The sequence below is a fragment of the Crinia signifera genome, chromosome 1, assembly GCF_055691185.1.
Source record: "Crinia signifera chromosome 1, ASM5569118v1, whole genome shotgun sequence".
NCBI lineage: Eukaryota > Metazoa > Chordata > Amphibia > Anura > Myobatrachidae > Crinia > Crinia signifera.
Genome location: NC_139217.1, coordinates 331,578,362 through 331,601,819, shown reverse-complemented (window position 1 = coordinate 331,601,819; position 23,458 = coordinate 331,578,362). Strand labels below are relative to the sequence as shown.

The 23,458-nt window shown below is 41.8% G+C and overlaps 1 protein-coding gene across 1 annotated transcript; it reads left to right on the top strand.

Annotated features, from left to right (window-relative positions):
• Positions 1-292: 292 nt before the first annotated feature.
• Positions 293-21,766, top strand: LOC146079801 (solute carrier family 12 member 3-like). The gene is made up of 26 exons (XM_083186446.1): positions 293-1,006; positions 1,146-1,292; positions 1,414-1,489; positions 1,797-1,892; positions 3,158-3,297; positions 3,483-3,593; positions 3,677-3,788; positions 6,412-6,542; positions 7,492-7,576; positions 7,925-8,079; positions 8,827-8,934; positions 9,803-9,926; positions 11,333-11,434; positions 12,740-12,895; positions 13,013-13,112; positions 13,193-13,304; positions 13,776-13,898; positions 14,421-14,527; positions 14,793-14,875; positions 17,107-17,166; positions 18,251-18,355; positions 18,637-18,748; positions 18,872-18,958; positions 19,712-19,829; positions 20,609-20,676; positions 21,574-21,766. The coding sequence occupies exons 1-26, from the start codon at positions 293-295 to the stop codon at positions 21,713-21,715; spliced, it is 3,474 nt and encodes a 1,157-aa protein (XP_083042572.1). The 3' UTR covers positions 21,716-21,766.
• Positions 21,767-23,458: the final 1,692 nt, after the last annotated feature.

Below are 23,458 nucleotides of genomic sequence, written 5' to 3'. Positions count from 1 at the left end.
AAACAAGTATGGAGAGAAAACGTATATATAAACATGTATATATAAATCTTAGATATATAAATAGCATCTACATTAGAGCTAGCCAACGGTTGGCCCTGGTCTGAATACATATACTCTATGTGATCTTCTTAATGTAAGTATGGAACAATAAACCAAGCCTATATGAATCAGGCATATGTGGGTTAAATGCTAGCTGTGATAATGAAATGTATACTTTTAGATGATTAATGGCTTATTTCTATTTTGCAGTTAGTAGTGTTCATAGCTTCAGCAAGTTGCCTGCCGAGGGCTGATGGATTGCCCGACAAGTACTCCTTTCTCCATTGGAAGATTTAACATAGAGCGCATCTCCATGTCTGACCGACGCAGAAGCTGGGCTGATACCAGCACACTGGAATCCAATAGGCATCTTTCTCATGAGGTTCCCTTCTATGAAAATAGGAGGCCAGGTCAGCAAGCCCATGTTGTTCCTGTAAATGAAATTACAAATATCGTAGATGAACATGTTTTAGTCCACAGACCAGAGAGTTGCCACCCTAAAACATATTCAGCAGACCCAATGAAGGAGATGGTCCTGACCAACAAGTCCCAAAGTTTGGAATCTCTAGAGTGTTCATCTGGCAGTGATGAACTATCATCTGGATATACCTCCACTACTGATGGGCTGGTTTTGGAGGTACCAGAAGAACACATACAAGAAGCTCTCTATCACCTTAACCAATCTATTGAGGAGTTTAATACAGGACTTCAGATGATTCCCTGCTCCACGGATAATCAAGAACAAGCAGTGGTGGGGAATTGTGGCAAGACAGGCAGTTCTCTTGCAGCTGGAATTTGCCTTAATCCTGCAAATTTGCCTGTGTGTCATAAACTTCTCACAAAGAGACAAATGGCCTACAACACCCTGGATGCCACACCAAGACAGGAACACTATGTCTACTCAGTAGCACCCGGGAGATTAAAACGCAGTCGGCCATCTCTGGACATTCTCCGTAATGCCATAACAGTAAGTATAGTACAGTGGAATGTTCTGTGGTCTGTGGCTTTCTCTTATTTCCATTTGTGTCCTACCTCCCCTTTATCAGTACCCTGTCCATGGAGAAATAGTCATTACAATCTCTTTTGTATTCTTTCTAACCTGTCAGGATGAACATCAGATGGTTCCAGTCAACTTGAATGAAGATGTAGAAACTTTTGACAAAGAGAAGCTTGAATTGCAGGAAGAAAAAGATGAAAAGAAAAAGAAACCAAAGGGGGGACCTGTACGATTTGGGTGGATTAAAGGTGTCATGGTATGTATAAATGCTAATAAGAAAAGGGGGTGGGTAGCGACAGGTTTGTTTTTTTGCTTCAATAAGATTTGCATCTGTATATCATACCACATGTAACACTTCTTTACTCTTTTCTCAACAGATACGGTGCATGTTAAATATTTGGGGGGTCATATTGTACTTGAGATTACCATGGATCACTGCACAAGCTGGAATAGGTACGCCTATATATATAACAATATTGTAGATAATTTCCAGGAAACTGTGCCTAATAATATAATTTTGCTGGAACACGTATACAATTTGTTAAGCTGAGTATACCCTGTAGCGATGTTGGCACATCTTTTTTGTAACAACATATTGCCTACATCGCTTAGTATGTCCAAGTGATTGCATGCTCCCTTGGTCACTAGCGATGGGCGCTTGGTTTGATGTGCTGCACATAAAGACATACAATATTGCTAAGGTCCTGTAGTATGCCATTATCTTGCAGTAGAGATAATGATGTTTCCCATTTGTGTTTAGGTCTCACCTGGGTAATTATTCTCCTGTCTGTTCTGGTGACAGCCATCACAGGCTTATCCATCTCTGCCATTTCTACCAATGGCAAAGTCAAGTCAGGTAAGTTCATCCTGCATGTTAGGTTTCAGCTGTAACGCACTATTATGCTGATTATAATAGATCCTAGGAGACAGCTGGTGGGAAATAAGAAACCAATTGGGCAGTACGGACGGTGCAATGGTTAGCATTACTGCCAGACAGTGCTGAGGTCATGGGTTTGATTCCCTAACTGTGCGGTGTTTGTATATTCACCCACTCCCTATGCTTGCATGGGTTTACTCTGGGTACTCCGATTTCCTCCTACAATCCAAAAATAATGCTAGGTTAATTGGCTCCCAACAAAATTAACTCTAGAATGAATGTGTGTTCATGTGGTGGGGAATATCGACTGTAAGCTCCACTGAGGCAGGGACTGATGTGAATGTTTAAATATTCCCTGTAAAGCGATGCAAAATATGTGCGCGCTATGTAAAAAACTTTTAAAAAATAATTAAAATTGCCTAATGTAGCTGAAGATGTATTTAGCCTGGAGAAGTGATAAAGTTGTGTTAAAGAGATGATAAAGTCAATTGGCTGGTGTGCTATCGCCACTTTATCACTTTACCAGGCTTAATGCATCTGACCCACTATGCTTAAAATGCATGATCTTTTGCATTTGTAGGCTACATGCAAAGCAGACAGTATTTACCATGCCTTTAGAATGTAAGCTCTAACGAGCAGGGCCCTCTCTCCTCATGTGCTTTTCTAAGGATAATTGCGGCAGTGTCCGCTGCTGCAACTGTCTTTTATTTACCATGTACTTATTTGCATCTGTACTGTAAATCACTATTTTCCTGTTTTGCTCTCTTGCATCAACTATGTATTGTCAAGAGCTGCAGAATCCTTGTGGCCCCATATAATTAAATGATAATAATATTAATGCAGAACTAATAAATGTATTTGATCCCCTTGTATTGTAACACCGTCCTGGTGCAAAGTCACTTGCTCTTTTTGCTTTGCTCCTAACGGAAAATAAGCCCCATAAATTTATATATTTTATTTAAAGAATATTGTTGCTAGTAATTTTAAAAAAAAAATTTGGTTAGAAAATACATTTAGTTATAAACCTGTTAGTGTATTACTATGCCTTCAGTGGACACGTATTATAATAAACCTCAATGAATATGGGTAGGGACAGTGAGAGGCGATGGGGCAGGTATTTGGGCTGTGGCCGTGTGAGTACCAGGTCCCACACATGTAGGCCTCTGCAGCATTATATATGCTATGCTCCTGAATTATATAAAATATCATTTGTTTTTAACATTTTCCTTTCTTTATGCTTCTAGGTGGAACATATTTCCTGATCTCTCGGAGTTTGGGCCCTGAATTGGGAGGGTCTATAGGACTTATCTTTGCCTTTGCCAATGCAGTCGCAGTCGCTATGCACACTGTGGGCTTTGCTGAGACTGTTGGGGACCTCCTGAAAGTAGGTTTAGCTACACATATATATATATGTATAACTTTCCAATAATATTTAATCAACTATATCACAGTCTATACAAATATCAGTAATTAAACGTGTATTGGGAAATCCTTTGTTCTGTATTTTATTCTAATTTCTTCAAGAAACAGTTTCTAACATTGTGTTTGTTTTTTCTAACCTTGTGTTAGGAATATGACGCTATAATTGTCGACCCAGTCAATGATATCCGGATCATTGGGGTGGCAACTGTCACGTTACTCCTCTTCATCTCGTTAGCTGGAATGGAGTGGGAAGCGAAGGTACGTATCACAGCATATGTTCCCTGACATATCACCGCTGATCAGCACATGTTGTGTGGCTATTACCTCTTCATCTTTTACAGGCACAAGTAGCATTCTTTCTGGTTATCATGGTGTCCTTTGTAAGTTACTTAGTGGGGACAGTCATTCCTCCCAGTGAAGAGAAACAGTCCAAAGGGTTCTTCAGCTACCAAGGTGAGAACCCACATAAATCCTGACTCTTAACCCTACAAACTTGTAACGTAAGCATAAATATTTGCTTATTGTGTAGTATATCATCAGATAGCAGAACAGCTGTTATGGGGCCATTTAGGTTACTGGAGAATACCAGTGCCAGATTAAGCCTTCGGGGGGCCCGGGGCACTTTAGACAGGGGGGCCCCCTTGCAGTTGTCATTATTGGCCGCAAACTGCATAGGAGAATATTACACTGTCAAAACACAAAGTAAAGGCAGTATAAACTTGGTCAATGGGTAACTGCAGGGGATATATACAGTAGATATAGATATATAGATATATATATATATATAGAGAGAGAGAGAGAGAGAGAGAGATGTGTGGTAAGTGGAACTCCTTTGGACTTCACAAAAATGACTATGCAGATGCAATCAGCTCCAACATTTCAGATTTTACTCAGTTTTCAAGGATAGAACCATTTCTTTGAGTGCATCACCCGGGCAGTTGTCATGTGTACCTTGGAGTGCCGGTAACCCCGTATCTATTTATCTATCTCTCTCTCTCTTTCTATATATATATGTATATATATATATATATACATATATCTAACCAGACGAAAGAACCAGCACAACAGGACTTGTGTGTAGCCAAAGGATGGTAGGATGCCCAGGTGCCAGCAATATTGGCCTTGCAGCCCTTTGTAGATACAAATGCGAAGAAAGGGCACTCAGGGACTCGTTTAGGGTGAAAGGTGGACTGGTTTATTCAGTCAAGGAACGCCTACGTTTCGGGGTCTCCCCCTTCGTCAGGACAAGTTAAAGGTGTAACACCTTTAACTTGTCCTGACGAAGGGGGAGACCCCGAAACGTAGGCGTTCCTTGACTGAATAAACCAGTCCACCTTTCACCCTAAACGAGTCCCTGAGTGCCCTTTCTTCGCATTTGTATATATATATATATATATATTATATATATATCTATATATATATATAGATATATATATATACATATATACACACATATATATATATCTATATATATATATATATACCCACACACACACATACATATCACATGAAAAGCCTGTGTTTGTGCTGCCTGTGATTAAAAACCCTCCCATGAATAGGCTGCTGCTGCTGTTCTCCATGGGCCTGAGAAGCATGTAATGAGCTCCACCAATCAGAGCTCAGTACAAATGTCTCAGCCTCTGCCCTCTGGTGCAAAGTGTCATGGGACTAAGTCAACTCCCAGTAATGCACTGCACACTTGTGCAATCAGTATGACTTGGCTCCTGATGCTCAGCACCATTAATCATTGTCACATTGGCAGATAGGTGAAGCTGCAGCACTACCCCACTCCCATGCACAAAACCTTTAGCTAAAAAAAAATAATAATAATAATAATTTTTTTTTAAAATACATGCCAACCACAAGGGGCCCCTAGCTAGAGAGGGGCCCAGGGGCACTGACCCCTTGTGCCCCCATTATAATCCGGCCCTGGAGAATACATCGGTGGAGGATAAGCAATTATTTATATCCCAGCCAGACATAATGACAATACAAAAACTCCCTAGCACATGACAGAGGGTTGTCTCAATCATGAATAATATAAAATAACATAAATTCCAAGATGCTGGTAATGTCTTGAAGACAAATACAAATGCATTAATACGGATATGTTTAAAAATATGGATGAAAGATATAGGACTGCTCATTTTGTTTTCTGTGGGATATTTTATCAATTTTGTTCCATTGTTATTATTTTTCGTTATATTTATTTTTCATTTTTATTTTTGGTTTTATTTCTTAAAGTTTTTTTAATTTTAACCTTTTTTAACCTTATTTGTGAACATTATATGTTGTCATGCATGTACTAGATACTGGTATTAGAATCTTCTGAATATTTATACATTACATTCTTGTTTTTGAGTCATATAACCTTTTATACATATTCAAGAAATAAACCAGCATCTGTCAATATATGGTATATTATTCGCAATTGAGTCAATCGTCTGTCATGCGCTAAGGGGTTTCTCTTACTTTGTATTGCCATTGTATTGTGGGAGCAGAGGACAGGATCTGGGTAACATACTGGCAGCAGGGATGCCAGAAGTTGGAATACTGACTGCAACATCCCTACATTGATCAGAAAACTGTGCTGGATCCCAGCATTGCTCCCAATGCCGGTGCTGGAATTCCAAATGTCAGCATCCTGATTGCAAGTATGCCAGGGAGGGTTAGGATTATGCTGCAGGGGTGGAAGGTTAGATTTAGGCACTAGAGGGATGGTTATGCTGTGGGATGGGGGAAGGTTAGGGTTAGGCAATAAGTAGGGAGGGTTAGGGTTAGTTACTAAGGGGGTACGGTGAGGGTTAGGATGTGAAGGGAGTGTTAGGTATAGGCTGAACAGAGGAGGGTTAGGGATGAGCTGAACTTAGGGGGAGGGTTAGTATACTTACCTTCTACTAGGTGTTGGGATCCTAAACATCGGGATTCTACTGCTGGTCTTCTGACTGCCGGCATCCTAAGCACCGGGATCCCAATACCAACCTGTGTAGGATCCCTCATTCCTGACTGTTATATTTAGTATTAATGTTATACTATGACAATACAGCATGTAACCAATCTTTCCATTATCTCACAGGTTCCATCTTCTTGGAAAACATTGTTCCCAACTGGCGAGGTGAAGCTGGAACATTCTTTGGAATGTTTTCCATCTTTTTCCCATCTGCTACTGGTATCCTAGCTGGTGCAAACATCTCAGGAGACCTAAAGGTAAAGTCATCAGTCTTATACTGTATTGAGTTATTTATGTATATTATGTCACAACAACAGTTATATTACTGTATAGTCCACACATGCATTTCCAACAAGAAATATGTCCTGCACAGAACTCTATGGTAATGATTTTGAGCTTGGAGCAAAGCAAGCATAAACAAAGAACAAATGTTGTTGCAACGTAATAGATGTAAAAATAGGCACTCATTTGTTAACCCTTTCAGTGGTGTTTTTTTTTAGGGAGCTTTCCCCACTGGACAAGTTTTTTGGGGGGAGCGCTCCCTAAAAAACTCCCACTGTGTTTTCCGGGCCGGGCAGCGAAGCTGAGCACTCCATCAGCTGCCCCTGCCCTCGGCAACCCAGGTGTGTGTGGCATTACCTTAGCAGGGTCATGCCGCACACAGCTGGGGAAGAGGCTGGGCTGGGCAGCAGGAGCCGGGCAGCGGCTGAAGCTAAGTGCAGCGCTGATCTCAGCGCTCAGTTCAGAGGCGCTGCCCGGTAAGAGGGAGAGCAGGCAGTGGCACTCCCGAAAATTTTACGGGTTTGCCAGTATGCGCACTGGAGCACAGCCTGGAAAATTCTCTGGAGTACCAGGGAAGGGGTTAATGTATTTATTTATTTTTGAGAGTAGGATAAATAATAATGGCTGATTTTGCATATAGCCCACAAATGCTAGAGAGATTTATTTTTACACTGCAATTTGGATTTTAGTCTGAATAAACCCCTTCCACATTTAAATCTCTCTGCACATTTTAAACCTGCCCCATCTCCCATGTAACATGGTTATACTCAGGTGTAGAGTTACTTGTTGTCTTTTTTTCATCAGGGATGGGGGTGGGGTGATCACTTAATTCCTAACTCAGAATCAGCCTATCTGCTTTCAGATTGCTTCTTAAACACACATATTTCAGGATTTATTATAACTCCTTTACCTTTCATATTTTAGGACCCAGCAGTGGCCATTCCCAAGGGAACATTGATGGCCATATTTTGGACTACAATATCCTACCTTGCAATTTCTGCCACTATAGGTGAGTTACATCTGCATCAGGGAGGTAGTACCGATGCGTAGTTAGAAATTTTTCTCCCCCCTGCCAAAACAATTCTGGCGCCCCCCAAGAAGGGGTGAGGCGATTGACTATGGGCAACCCATGCAGCAGTGAGCGCTGAGCATATGCACGAAGCGGGACCAGCTCAGCACTCACTGCTGCCTAGGTCGTCTGTCAGTTCAGCCAGTGGCGTCCACCACAGACCCTGCTGGCGCCGCTCCCCCAAGCCACTGCAGAGTCTGCTACATATGTAGCTATGCCACTGCCAATGAATATAATTACGTGGTCACACTTTATTGCATTCTAAAGTCTTCTCCTACCTCCAACCAGGTTCATGTGTCTTACGTGATGCATCCGGCATTATGAATGACACCATATCTTTTAATGAGACAGACTGTGAAGGACTCGGGTGTCAGTTTGGCTGGAATTTTACTACTTGTCAAGAAACAGAAACATGTCCTTATGGGCTATCAAACTACTACCAGGTAAAGGGATTTTGCCATCAATTAGATAATGAAATAGCAATGTCTATGTGCTTGTTATTTTAATATTGGTTGAGCCTAGGGTCTGTTAAACAGAAAACGAATGGATGACAGGTGGATGGGATGGCGGTGGTCAAAAGACCGACAGTAGCATCCCAATTCAGGGGTCCAGTAATTATCATTACCTTCTCCCTGCCCCCCAACCCTAACCCTTCTTTCCTGCATCCTAACCCCCCCCCCGGCAGCCTAACTCTAAGCTTCGTACCTACTATAACCTACTACTAACCCCACTTCTTAGTGCCTAACACTAACCCTCCCTCCCTGCATGCTGACCTTAACCCACTCCTTAGTTCCTAAACCTAATCCCACACCCCCTCCCCCGTGGCCTAATCCTAACCTGTTTTGGCATACTTACAATCATTATGCCAGCATTTAGGATTTTGGCGTAGGCATCTCCAGCGATGTCGGAATTTCGGCACCGGTCCTCTGCTCAAGATTCTGGTGTCTGTATTTTGGCTACTGGCATCCGAACCACTGCATTGTTAACCACATCCCTTTAAAACATGTCACCATGAGCAAACCATTTTGATATAGGATTCTAAGACTTTTAAGTCTCAGAATAAGAAATAAGAAATGTACTAACATAGCTCTTAATTAACTTAATTAACCTTATTGTTGCACTAATTTTAGACAATTTAGTTACATGCTTTGCTCTGCTGTACATTAAATGACCATTATTTTCTTGTACAGGCAATGAGCTTGGTGTCAGCTTTCAGCCCTCTCATCACTGCTGGGATCTTTGCAGCCACTCTATCCTCAGCATTGGCCTGCCTGGTGTCTGCTCCCAAAGTCTTCCAAGTAAGAAATTATGTTTTATTTATATAAAAAAAAAAAATATATATATATATATATATATATATATATATATATATATATACATATATATATATATATATATATATATATATATATATATATATATATATATATATACATGGACAATATATAAGTTTTAATTGTAGCCAGGGCCACTGACAGTTTTGCAAGGCCCCAGTACTGTCAGTGGGGGTGGTCTACTCTGGGAAGTGTGGCCAGGCCCCCTCTGTGCAAGAATGTAAAAAAATATATTATGTGTGCACCCACGAAAGGTGGGCATCAGATGATGGACAGCCAGGTGCGTATGTGGGAGAGTGGGGTGTTGGGTTTGATTGGTCCCCCATCCACCACTGCACACCACGCAGGGAGAGAAAGGACTGATTGCTGCTGCAGCATACTATCTCCACAGCCCAACACACACATAGGTGTGTGCTGGGCTTGGGAAATTGCTTTCTCTCTGCCCGAAGTACCCCACTGCCGCCTGTTACAGGACTGGAGGGGGAAGCAGGAGCCCATTTGGCCGCTGTCACACCCCTCCTACAGGCCGACCCCAGGGAAAGATTACCCACTCTCTACAGGTGACAATGACGTGGTTGATCTGTCATGCCCCTTCATGCCTTGCCACGCCCCCGCTGTGCTGACCTTGCAGAATGTCGGCAATTATGATCTGTACTAAGCCTTGGAGAGAGATAACCAACCAGCCAATCAGCCTAACTGCCATGTGCTGGTTGGCTGGTACGTTGTATCTCCCCACTTTCAATCTCCAAGTATATTTGCCCCTTAAGTTTCCTATTTAAAACTTTTTTTCTCTACACTTTCACTATATGTAACACATTTCTCTTCCTTACAGTGCCTCTGCAAGGACAAGTTGTACCCCTTTATTGGATTCTTTGGGAAAGGGTTTGGGAAGAATAATGAGCCTATCCGTGGGTACCTTCTGGCTTTCATTATTGCTGTTGCATTCATCCTTATTGGTAAGTTTATCCTACCTACAAAATAGGTGTGGAAATTGCCAAGCAAACATTTGTATTCATCATAATGGCCTGTTATCTTTACCTTTATATAGGAAATATAATATTTTTTTTATACATTTTTTTATTTGAATTTATAACAAATGTGAGCGACGCTGGCATTTTTAGCGGATATTTTACACATCTCTCACAGAGATGTTTGCACTCAAAGGGTTAATATAACATGTCAAGTTACAGTTTAAGGTTAAATATTCTTTAAAATGTGTGAAAAATTAAACATGGTGTTATTGCAGTCCCTTATTGTTCTGTTTGAGCTCCATTCTGTTCATTTCAATGGCAGTTTAATGGCATACAGCTCAATCGTAGCGGGATGTACTAAAGGGAAAATGCGGTAAAACGGGGGTTTTACCGCATTTTCCTATGTACCATTACCCGTCCGCCGGGCAGGGTATCGCCAACCTCTGGGTGGTGATACCCTATAGAAGCCTATGGGCTTCTATCGCCACCCGCTGCCCGCGCGACCCCCCCTTCCCGTCCTCCATCGATCTCCTCCTCCCTCAGCAGGTGTCACAGCTGGGAGGACATACGGCTGCAGGGGGGGGGAGGAGATGCAGGGGGACACTGACAGCTGCCGGGATGTGACGGAGACCCCCGCAAACCACATTACAGGTATCACGGGGGTCTCCGTCACCGCAACCCGATGCTAGCCGCATATGTTAGTACATATGCGTTAACATCGCGGCGGCTGGACGGTGAGGGGCGGCGATGTATATTAATACATCCCGCCCTCAGAGGGTTATGAGGACTGAATGTCCATTTGTACAGACCCTTAAAAAGTTGTTCTTAGTCCAAATCTTATAAGTGAAAAAAAGTTCTGAAATATCATCAAAAACCCTACAATTGTGGATCTGCGATCGTAAGATGTGCGCATAAATTAGCCTTGAAATCTTTTGTCCATCCTGGACAAAAAATTTTAGGCAAGCGCACATCTTTACCAAAGATTTCTCTTACGGTCCCATGTGCGTTCCTATGGATCTTTTGTTAAATCTTCTGATCTTTCATGCAGCATGTAAGATCAGAAGATTTAGCAAAAGATCCGCGGGAGCACGTACCCAACCAATATCCGACGATTATCAGCCGATTTATCGGAAATCGGCCAATCTGCAAAAAAATTGTTCTAGTGTGTGGGCACCTTAACAAGGAACAAAATGCACTACACTTGTTTTGACACATTTTAGTTCAAAATACAGATTGTGATTTATTTCCAAATGTAATTTTGTCATGTTTGTCTAGTATTATCTTTACTTGACCTACCTCTGCCATCAACTGTTTTATCATTATTATTGTAATCTCATCCTTGGTAAACCCATTATTTCCTATTAACCCTCACACTAATCTCATTTGCACAGCTGAGCTGAACACAATAGCTCCAATTATCTCCAATTTCTTCCTGTGCTCCTACGCTCTCATCAACTTCAGCTGCTTCCATGCGTCCGTTACCAATTCCCCAGGTAAACACAAAGGTGCTATGCACTTCTCTCGCCACTCTTCTCCATAATGGCTTGTCCACCTTCTCATTAAACTGCTATTCAATTTTCTGGAAACATCTCATCAATGTTTACACATTCTATGCTTTCATTAGCATTATCGTGATTTCTATTATAGATGATAATGTTTTAAAAGGAGCACACATTCCTGATGTATCAAGCTTCAAAAAGTGATAAAATAGAGAGTGATAAACAGTCAGCCAATCAGCTTCTACCTGCCATGTTACAGGCTGGGTTTGAAATATAACAGGCAGGAGCTGATTGGCTGGTTGTTTATCACTCTCCTCTTTATTACTTTTTGAAGCTTGATACATCTACCCCACAGTAAGTAATGGCAATGAATTATCTGTGACAAAAGGATTCATTTTGTAATATGCATCTTTGGGGCCTATGGGCCTGATTCAGACCTGATCACTAGGCAGTGTATATTCACTGCCTAACAAGCAGGCAAACGCCGCCACGCCGACCGCACTCCCCCCACCGAGCTTATCCCCACACTAGCATTCACAGGGTTATACCCAGCATTTGTATGGGCGCCCCCATAAAACGCTGGCCGTTCCCCTGCTTCCGTCCCCTGTCCGTCCTCTTCCCACCCATCCAGGAGAAAATGCTTTGGCGAGTGTGAAACTCGCCAAAGCTTTTCGCTCCGGGGGTTTGCACATGCGCATAGTCACGCATGCACAAACCCCAAACATCGGACAGGGGAGCAAATTCAACCAGCAGCGAGCAGGTCTGATGAATCACCCTCTATGTCAGGCATGTCCAAACTATGGCCCTCCAGCTGTTGTGAAACTACACATCCCATCATGCCTTGCTATTACAGAATGCTAAGGCAATGTCAAGGCATGCTGGGATGCGTAGTTTCACAACATCTGGAGGGCCACAGTTTGGACATGCCTGCTCTATGTACTAAGCCTTGCAGGGAAATGTAATAGGGTCCAAGTTCACCAGTCGCGCAGGATGCCTAGGGGATTTTTGTATATGTTTGCGCTTTATAAGACGTCTGAGTTTAGCCGGCATCCCGGTTCTTATTACATTTCATCATTGAAGAGAGTCGGATAAAGGGGATAAAGTGCCAGCAAATCAGCTCCTTACTATCATTTTCCTGGCTGTCTTTGAAAATTGACAGCTCAGAGCTTATTGGCTGATACTTTATCTATGTCCACTGTATCTCTTTCTCTCTCCAAGGCTGAGTACATAGACCCCTTGATCTTGTTGTTGTTGTTATTATTATTACTACTAATATTTGATTTTTTTCATTTCTTACAGGCTGGCGTCCATCTTTCCGATACTACAACAAGTGGACGTCTCTTTTTGGAGCTGTAGTATCAGTGGTCATTATGTTTCTCCTGACATGGTGGGCAGCTATCATTGCAGTGGCTATCATTGTTATACTGCTAGGTTATGTCACCTACAAAAAGCCAGGTAAGAGTGTCAGTCAATACACCAGGGCTACAGTCCAACTGAATTGTGTTTAATGTTTGTTTCCAATTAAAGTGGTACAATTTAGCATTGACCTGTCCCCTATCTTTTGAACCGTAGATGTGAACTGGGGATCTTCAGTGCAGGCTGGAGCTTACAGTATGGCACTGACCTACAGTATGGGCCTAAATGAAGTGCAAGAACATGTCAAGAACTTTAGGTATTGTGGTCAGTCTATGAGTCCTCAGAAGCTTTTGATCTCTGACATTACATCAACTTTCATATCTATCTCACCTTCAGGCCTCAGTGTCTTGTACTCACTGGACCCCCAAACTTTCGCCCTGCTTTGGTTGACTTTGTCAGTTCTGTAACAAAGAGCACGAGTTTGATGATCTGTGGGAATGTTGTGACTGTAAGTATAGTATTATTTATTATCCTTAAAATATAGATAACATGGCCGGAATATGGGCTCTAATGCTCACTTTGAAAGCAATCCTCTCTGTTCAACTCCCACGCCTGCCGCTCGCCGTATTCAACATTCTGGGGGAATCCTCACTGTCAGAGGACGGTGAGGATTCCCCCAAACAGCAAGGCTTACGGCTAATGCAGGGAGACCGCAGCATTTAGCCGCAAGCCTCGCTGTTTTATCAGCTGCATACGCCATTTCCCCCTCGCTCCAAAAACCTAGTGAGGGGGAAACGGCGTATGCAGGGGGTCAATTGAATACTGACCCTGCGAGCTGTGATAGCGAGCAGGCAGCACTGCTCGCAGGGTCACAGCTCACACAAATCATTGAATACTGCCCTATATCTTATGTTATACAGAGAAATGGAAAATGTAGCGCATAGTATTTCTGTATTTGAATCAATGCTGATATCCACAGGACTCTGACAAGGTGACAGACTCAGAGGGACATCTGCGGTGGCTGAACACACGGAAAGTGAGATCCTTCTACACTGTTATTCATGAAAGCACATTAAGGGCTGGAGCCAAAAGCCTAATGCAGGTAGGGGAAACTCACCTAAGTACTGATCTGTGCCATGGTTCTATATGACATGGAATTCACATTGCAAACCTAGTGGGTTTTAGCAGTAGAATTACTCATGTCCTAGACTCTAGACTTGTGATTAAGCATGGAAAGGATAGGTCATTATACTACTCTTTCTGCTCGTGGCCACAGAATAAAATACCTGTTTTTCATTGGCTGAGCAAATTTTTGATGTGTCACCACTCCTGTACGCTCCCCTGGCACATATAGTGGACACCGAATACTAATGAATATGTTTTCACACTGTAGCCAAAGATCTTTGTTGATTGCTTTACACTAGCTTAATGCCAACTGATAATTACTGTATTATGATATACGTTAACGCACAGAGCAATGCAATGACCGTGAATTACCGGAATTGATCAACTAGGTCTTCGCTCAAATCCCAGTTATACTCAGTGAAAGAAATTCCAAGTGATACCCCCACAGTGTTTTCCTAAATGTTACTAACACTTGATCACAAAATTCTTGCCCACATAGGTCTCAGGTCTGGGTCGTTTAAAGCCGAACACCATGGTGCTGGGTTATAAAAGTAACTGGCAAAAGGTTCCCGGGCAGTGCTTAGAGGAATATGTGGGGATCATTAAGTAAGTGACCTTTTATTGGTAAATAATCCTTCTTTCTCTCCAGCATGCATATATACTACTGCCCTCTGCTGCCCAGTCTGCCGCTAATAACATCTTTCCTGCATATGCCCATCCCTATGGCACAATATTTACTATTGCGCACCACTTGCTTTCTCCACTTACTCTCTGTGTTTTCCACCACTCTCTCTTTAGTGTCCATACTTCCAGCTACGCAACCGCTTACTATTCTGTAATCTGCATTGTTTTCTCTTGGCTTTTTTCACAGTGATGTATTTGACTGTCAGTTTGGTGTATGTATTGTACGCATAAAGGGAGGCCATGACATGACACAGAAGATGCAAGGAGAATGTAAGTGTGACTGGGGTATTTCTTTGGTTAGCTTTGGCTCCTTACAACTACAAGTAAAGGAGACCATACACTTGTCCGATTTGGGCCGATTTCACCCAATCCCGATGGATCTGGCCAAGAACTCATCCCAAATCGGATGTGTTTCACTTCCTCCTCGGGTCCGATGCTTGGTCCTGTGTGAATTGGACCGGAGACGGAGGTCGGACCTGCTGCCCGCCCAAACTCCGACTTGGCTCCCCTCCCAGTGGCAGGGAACTAGGTTGCATGCGATACATCGATGTATATCATGCGATCCAGCTGCCCAGGAAGGACACGTGCGGCTCAGGGGGGTCAGATGGCCACCTTAACCTCTGAGCAGTGTTTACAACTTGGGCCTGTGCAAAAAAAATGTCTAAAGAGAAACTATGCTACAACGTTCTTTAAGCTAGTGTAAAAAACAGAATATAATTACTATAATTACTATGTGTCATTTCAATTTCAAAGCATAGGTAAAGCATGCAGCAAGATAATTATTGGTCTGGCATTAGGCTTATAAACCAGCTGTATAAAGAGTGATTCATTAGATTATATATATATATATATATATATATATATATATATATATAAAAGCAGCGTTGTGGCCGGCACTCCGTATGAACAAAATAGTACCCCAGTGCCTTTCCCAGGCTGTTTGAGCAAGCAGTCTTGTATAGCAGGAAGCAGGACGGCACTCACCCGGTTTTCAATAAATAAGAAGTAGACCAAACAGTGGTGTAAGCCATTTTATATATATATATATATATATATATATATATATATATATATATATATATATATATATATATAGACTGTTTGGTAGAAAAAACGTCACTCCAGGCTCTTGATGCAAATAAAAGACTTTATGCGTCTGTGTGCCTACGGCGTTTCGAGCCTTATGGCTCGTCTTCAGGACATTAACAGTATGTGCATAAACAGGCATACAATTTATACCTTACCTTTGAACAGGTGCCCCCACGCCGGCATTCCGTCCTCCCACCGGCTCCTGGACCCGCTTCCGGGTTCACCTTCCGGATATGACGTGGTACCTGTTGCCAGGGGACGCGGTGTCAGCGTGTTGGCGCTGTCCCTGTGCAAATACAATAAAAAACATTTAAATAACTTGCTCCATCATCTCTACGTTACTGATGGAACATTTATATGATAAAACAGTGACATTATTCCATTTTGCATGTGTCTAATTATATCTCTGCGCTTGTGCATGTTATATCGTGTGGTCGCCCCTAGATGGCGTACACCACTCATATTTGTGTATTATGTGGATTTTTGTTGATAACCACATAAAATAAAAAATATATATATGAATTAAAAGTTAAAAATTCCGAGCAAAAACCAGTTTGCTCCTATTCTTGAGCTCTCTTATTTGTGCTATTTTATGAGGGAAATATTGGAATAGAGGAAAAAGTAACAAATCTAAAAAATCAACTGAAAAAAAGTGTTAACCAAATAATTACGACCCAAGTAGACTATGTCGACCGCTTGGGAAATAGTGTCAAAACGTGCTCAAAACGCCATCTAGGGGCGACCACACGATATAACATGCACAAGCGCAGAGATATAATTAGACACATGCAAAATGGAATAATGTCACTGTTTTATCATATAAATGTTCCATCAGTAACGTAGAGATGATGGAGCAAGTTATTTAAATGTTTTTTATTGTATTTGCACAGGGACAGTGCCAACACGCTGACACCGCGTCCCCTGGCAACAGGTACCACGTCATATCCGGAAGGTGAACCCGGAAGCGGGTCCAGGAGCCGGTGGGAGGACGGAATGCCGGCGTGGGGGCACCTGTTCAAAGGTAAGGTATAAATTGTATGCCTGTTTATGCACATACTGTTAATGTCCTGAAGACGAGCCATAAGGCTCGAAACGCCGTAGGCACACAGACGCATAAAGTCTTTTATTTGCATCAAGAGCCTGGAGTGACGTTTTTTCTACCAAACAGTCTGCATGTACCAGAGTCTGACTCTGGAGTAACGGGCACCCAGGCCAAGCATTCAAAGTTAGCTGAGAGGAGGCTTTCAGTGCCGGACCCCTGCACAGTCTATATATATATATATATATATATATATATATATATATATATATATATATATTACTATTTATAGTGTGTAACCTTTCACTTAAGGATAATAGTATATTTCCTTTATAAACTATTATACATACTTAATGCTTATATCTTCCCACAGATAACTTGGCATTCCAGGACTCTGATAACGAAGAAATATCTGATAAACAGACAGAAAAGGGTATGGCTTTACATTCATTTTTATAGGGCCTTCACAGACTGCAAATAATTATTTACAAAGCATCAGCTGTAAAACCCAGGACTTCTGATTGTGGTCGTGACCGATATTTCAAAGGGCAATTCTTTTACTAGCAAGACACGTCTAATAACAGCATTGCCCTTTTAAATATCGGACATTGGGCCAGATTCTCTAAGCTTCAAAAGTGATAAAATAGAGACTTTGTATGCAGCTCTACTGAAAGGTCTCCGCATGGTCGTACCTCTCAATTGGTGTGCACCCCAGGACCCCACCCCTGTATATACAATGGAGAGTGATAAACAGCCTGCCAATCAGCTCTTGTCTGACATTTTTCAAACACAGTCTGTGACATGGCAGGTAGGAGCTGATTGGCTGGCTGTTTATCACTCTCCATTTTATCACTTTTGAAGCTTAGAGAATCTGACTCATTAACCTGATCAGTAAGCCCTAACTGTAATTTATGAACTGCAGGAATGGAAACCTGCACAGCAGGTGCAGATTTTCATAGTGAAGACCATTTGTGTGCAAAGCTGTACTCTCTGTTGAGAAGAGTTGGGTAAGCAGTAGATGCTCCGTGCAACGTACAAGATTTGTTTTACTGCATGAGATATAATAAGATCAGTACTGTAGTTCTCAATTTTTGTCCTCTAGAATCACTAAAGTTGCGTGTTCCTCGGGAATAATTAGCACCATCTGTAGATCTATTGTGTTAGTCAATTTAATAAACATACTTATGCACCAGATGGACAATAAGGGTTCCCTCAAGGTCTGAGTTTGAGAAATCCTGCAATAAATAAATGGATGGAGAGGGCTCATTTACCGAGATATTCCCTTCATTGTAGGAGTGTTTCCCCCTGTCCCAGAGATGCTAGAGACTCCGGGAAGGAATTTAATATGAGACAAGTTTGTAAAAGTGTATATATACATCTGTTTCATGATTTTGCAGTGAGAATCAAAGCAGATTGTTTTGTTAAATGACAAAAGAACTTTGTTTAGCATTTACATTGTAACTTTAAACCTTATAACAAAATTAAGACATTTTTCCTCTACACTTTTCTGTTTCCAGAACCACCATTCCCAGTACCAGAGACATTGAATCAGACCAATACTGAATTCCAGAGCTGCCAGCACAAGAGAAGCATCCATATTTACTGGCTGTATGATGATGGAGGTAGGCAGCAAGGGCAATGCAATCAATAATGCCCCAACACCACCGCTTCAATCCAGGTTATTGGAAGGTTAACCCAGGTTGCAGATGGTGTAAAAGGATCCACATTAAAAAGATGTTATCTCCAATAATTGGGATTTAGGTCTGAAAGGGGTATTACGAAGCAAAGAATATAATAAAAATACAATACGTATTTAAAATGTTACCTTTGTACATAAACTACAATTTGTAGCAAAATATACTCTTCAATATTTGCTCTCTTTTTTTCTTTCACCATCTTCAAGGTCTGACCCTGCTCATCCCATACTTGCTGACTCGCAGAAAGCGCTGGAGCCAATGCAAAGTACGGGTTTACATCAGAGGAACACAGGAAAATGCAGAGGAAGAGAGGAGAGAGTGAGTTATTACTGTCACTACTCTGTGTACACTTGAGTAGCAGAGATTTGGTTTGTAGGATTGAGAATAATTAGACAATGTGAGTGCTCTGACACAGTTTCCCATTCTGATCTCTCCCTGCAGAATGCAGTCTCTCCTGCAGAAGTTCAGACTAGGATTCCATGATGTTGTAGTGCTGACTGACATTCATGAGAAGCCCCAACCGAAAAAGTAAGAATATGCAACTACTGCACTGTATATTATATCAGCACCGGGAGCAAAATGTCCATTCATGAAACTTTTGGATAACAATACTCTACAGGACCGGACTGTCCCACAGGGGAAACCCCAGGTGGGCCCCAATGCCTGAGAGCCCCACCTTCTCCTCGAGGGATCAGGTTCCAGACTGTGGGGGTATTCAATCTCCCGCAGCCATCTTCCCCGACAGCATTGTTCAGGGGATCTTGGCAGAACGAGCCCGACTTCACAAGCAGCAGGGCTTGGCCTGAGGGGAATGGCCAGGAAGTGATCCTCTTCCTGGCCGCAGCTTGCAGCCACACCCCCTTCTTGTCCCGCTGCAGACTGGACATTGAATCCTGCCTACAAAATCTTGGTCGAGCCAGCTCAACAGCCATGACCCAAGATTGAATACCCCCCTAAGTGCTTGAATTATACTGAACAGGGGGCTATGCTGGTGCATGGCTGGTATATTACCATGCATGTATTAGCAGTATTTATTATATACATTTTATTAAGAGGCCCAGACTGTGCACTATCTAATGGTTGACCAGCCTCTGTGGTAGCTGGCCACACCCTCTATAGAGGATAACCACACACCAAAGCACGGGCCCCTGCCATTGAATTTACCTGGTGGGCACTTCATGCCCTGGTCCAACACTGAAAATCTATAATTATCAATGTAAATGTCAGCATGTCATATGCAATCCAAATGGTTTTATTTGTAAACTTCTCCTGTCCCCACAGCATGCAATTGTTTGAGGACCTTATAGCTCCATATCATATTGAACAGCAGAGTGAGAACGAATCAGAAATCCCTCCCTGGAGTATAAGTGGAAATGATCTTCTAAACCACACATCTAAGGTATAATTGTATCGTCAGTTAACTACAGCAAAATATTCTGTGAGTGTTACATACCATACCAACTTTTCACTGACACCAAAATCCAGGGTTATTGCACATGAATGCGCAACAATCTGGGATTTTTGTCAGTAGAACTGGGTAACCCCGGTCATCTGACCTGGGACCTGTTCAAAGCATGGAGATAGACACTTTCCGGGTGCGAGGAGATGATGTAATCTTCAAGCGCCATCAATGCACAGGCTGCAGCAGTGTGAAAGGGACTGTCTCAGGTGTGACCTAAATTAGAACAGATGTATTAACCTTGGTGAAGTGATAAAGCAGTGGTAACGCTGTGCCGGGCTGCACCCTGCATATTTTTGTTTTGCTTAGACAAGACTTTTATAGCTTCTAGTACTATTTTATCCTTTGTAACACACAAGCTCTAGTAGCTTTATTGAAGTTCTGAAAAATATATGTTCTTGGTGCACTAGAATCCATTTCTTGTCTGCTCTGAACTCAGAAATGACATATCAGGGTCCAGAGTCAATCAGGTGCGAGTCAGGTGAAGTGCCATCTCCATCATTTTCAGGCCATTGTAATGGCACTTAGCTGGCTGCAGCCGTTTACCTCACCCACATTTTACATCGGACTAGCAGATTATTGTACATCAAGCATCAGGGCTACAAATAAAAAATCAGCAAGTCCGTGTTGAATATACAAGCCTGCTTGCTGCTAATTATATTAACCACTAGGCGTTTCATTTGCAGATTTGTCTAACTTGTTCTTTTTACATTTCCTAGTCGGAACGATATGTGAGAATGAACGAGATCCTTCAGGAGAATTCACAGGATGCTGCTCTTATTGCAATGTAAGTCCTGTATTAGTCATTACTATTATTGCTACTGATAGTTTATGGCTATGCACATACAGGCATTCAAGAATACAGTATCACCATCGATCTGCATTAACCCTTGAGTGCCAAAATCTCTGTGAGAGATGTGCCAAACATCTGCTAAAAATTCCAGCGTCGCTCACATTTGCTATATAAATTCAAATAAAAAATGTTGTGTAAAAAAAAGATTATATTTCCTATATAAGGTAAACATTCCAGGTCATTATGAGGAATGAAAAGGTTTGCTTGACTATAGGCATGTACACACAGTGCAATTTGTGCTATTGGCCGATTTTGACTAAAGGCCTTCATCCACTAGTGGGAGGTATCGCATATGGTATCATATTCGATCCTAGCAAGGGCTATGTGCTGGAACAAATATTTACGGCAGCCCACTGATCTGCAATTGCGATGCAAGGCGCATGGGAACATGCCTCGCATTGAAAGTAAAGGACATGTGATATGACACTTTTCATGGAATCCGTCAAAACAGTGCGTCAGAATCACATGAAAATTGCCCATATCGCACAAGCGGATGGAGGCCTTATTAATTTTGACTATACTTTGTCTATGTTCACTATGATAGTCTACAATCTAGTCAAAATAGACTTGCCTTCACAGTGGCCGCGCATTGGTATCAGCTGCATGTTTACTAGGATTTTTGCTAACCTTCCAGGCGATTTTGACTATCTATTCGAAATTGCCTGCCAAAATCATACTGTGTGTTCACCCATTATGATAACTGTAGCAAAGAATGGAACTGAAGTTTTAAATATTTAAATAATCATCTTAAAGCTCTTCAGTACAGATCTTGTTCAACAAAACAGTTAATTGGTGGACAATTGTTAATACTTTATGTGCTTATTTTTGCAGAAGCCTCCCCATTGCAAGCAAATCAGACTGCCCCAGTTCCCTCTACATGGCTTGGCTCGAAATTCTATCACGTGACATAACCTCACCAATCATCTTTATCCGTGGTAATCAGCAGGACTCACTCACAATATACTGCCAATAAGCCAGGATCATACAGTAGATAGGAAGAGGAAAGGAACCATCTTGTGGCTTATGATTGAAATGTGAAGTGTTCCAGCTCATTTAGTACTGGAAATAAAACAATTTTAATTAGTAGCTTAACTATTGTTTATTAGTGCGACAGTTGACTTTTTTGTTCATCTGCAGTTAAAGGATTCCCTTTTACATTACTGATTAACACATTGTTATGTTAAGCATTTCACATTTTAGTGGAAGTTATTTGTCCCATTCACATTGTAAAATCAGTAATATATCATGTAAATATAACCCACCTTGTAATAAAGGAATTGTACTCTATAATGGTTCTGAATTACTAATTTATGCGCTAAAGCTCTTTAAAGGTAGAGCAATCGGTACTTGTTTCCTAGCACGGCGCCCATATAGTGTGGCGAGCGCAGCGAGCCCGAAGCGTCAACTCCACGCCGACGTGGATAGTGGGGGTATTAAAAGGTCGGAGGACACGTACTGCCGCCCCTCGTGGGCTCGCCACGCTTCGGGTTGGCATTTATAGTACGGGTGGCGTGGGGGTGCTTTTAACATTGTAAGCACCCATTACGGTGCTTATACAATAATTAATCTTATAGGGGGCACATTTAACACTGAAAACACCCATTAGGGTGCTTATACAATTTTAAATCGTATACCATTGTATATGCCATACAATGCGATGGTATACAATTTAAAATTGTATAACATCGGCTGCCATCGCGTAACATCGCATTGCATACCATCGTATGCCTTATGGTATGCGATGTGATGGGCGCTGATCGCAGTACAAATTTATTCTCAAAATGGGTAAAACCATGTGGACTGCAGGTGGAACAGAGATGTGCAGAGATAGTTAAATTGGGTGTGGTGTGTTGAAATTGAAATTTAAATTGCAGTGTAAAAATAATGCAGCCAGTATTTACCCTGCACAGAAACAAAATAACTCACACAAATCTAACTCTCTATACACATTACATCTGCCCCACCTGCAGTGCACATGGTTTTGTCCATTTTGAGAACAAATTTGGGTACTTATGTATTATCTGGGCTCCCATGTTAAATGCACCCCATTTTTTCATACCCCTACTATCCAACTACGCATGGAGTTGATTTTATATAGTGTGGTGAGCGCAGCGAGCCACCGTGCCCGAAGCGTGGCGAGCGCAGCGAGCCCCGCGAGGGGACGCGGTCTCATAAGAAAAACGGGAGCCCAGATAATACATAAGTACCCAAATTTGTACTGCATTCAGATCTGAATAAGGGCCTAAGTGCAGTTGAAGGGTCAACATATAAAAAGGGTGACCGGTTTGGCGCTATACCAGAGTATGTGACTATTCCCAAGGGTAGAGTCCTTTAGTGAATAGAAAAAAAAAAACTGATCAATTATTTTATTACCTAATTAAGGCAATTAACAAGAAAAAAAAAATCCAATAACATTTGAGCAACACTATATTGCCACTCAAACGTTTATGTCCAAAAGTACATTCTTTAATATTACATGGACTCATTTTTTCATATTTCACGGTGAGTGAACACATATGGAAACTCCCATGTGCTATTCTTTACGTGAAGATCAGCACAACCTACACATGGCTGCTTTATAATATAATTACAGCATGGACATGGTATTTGGGGATGTGGTCAATTTACCTACAATCAAAATCCCAATGGTCAAAACACCGACAACCATTGACCGGTTGGTCAAGATACCGACAAGGTCAAAATACCGACTTGTACA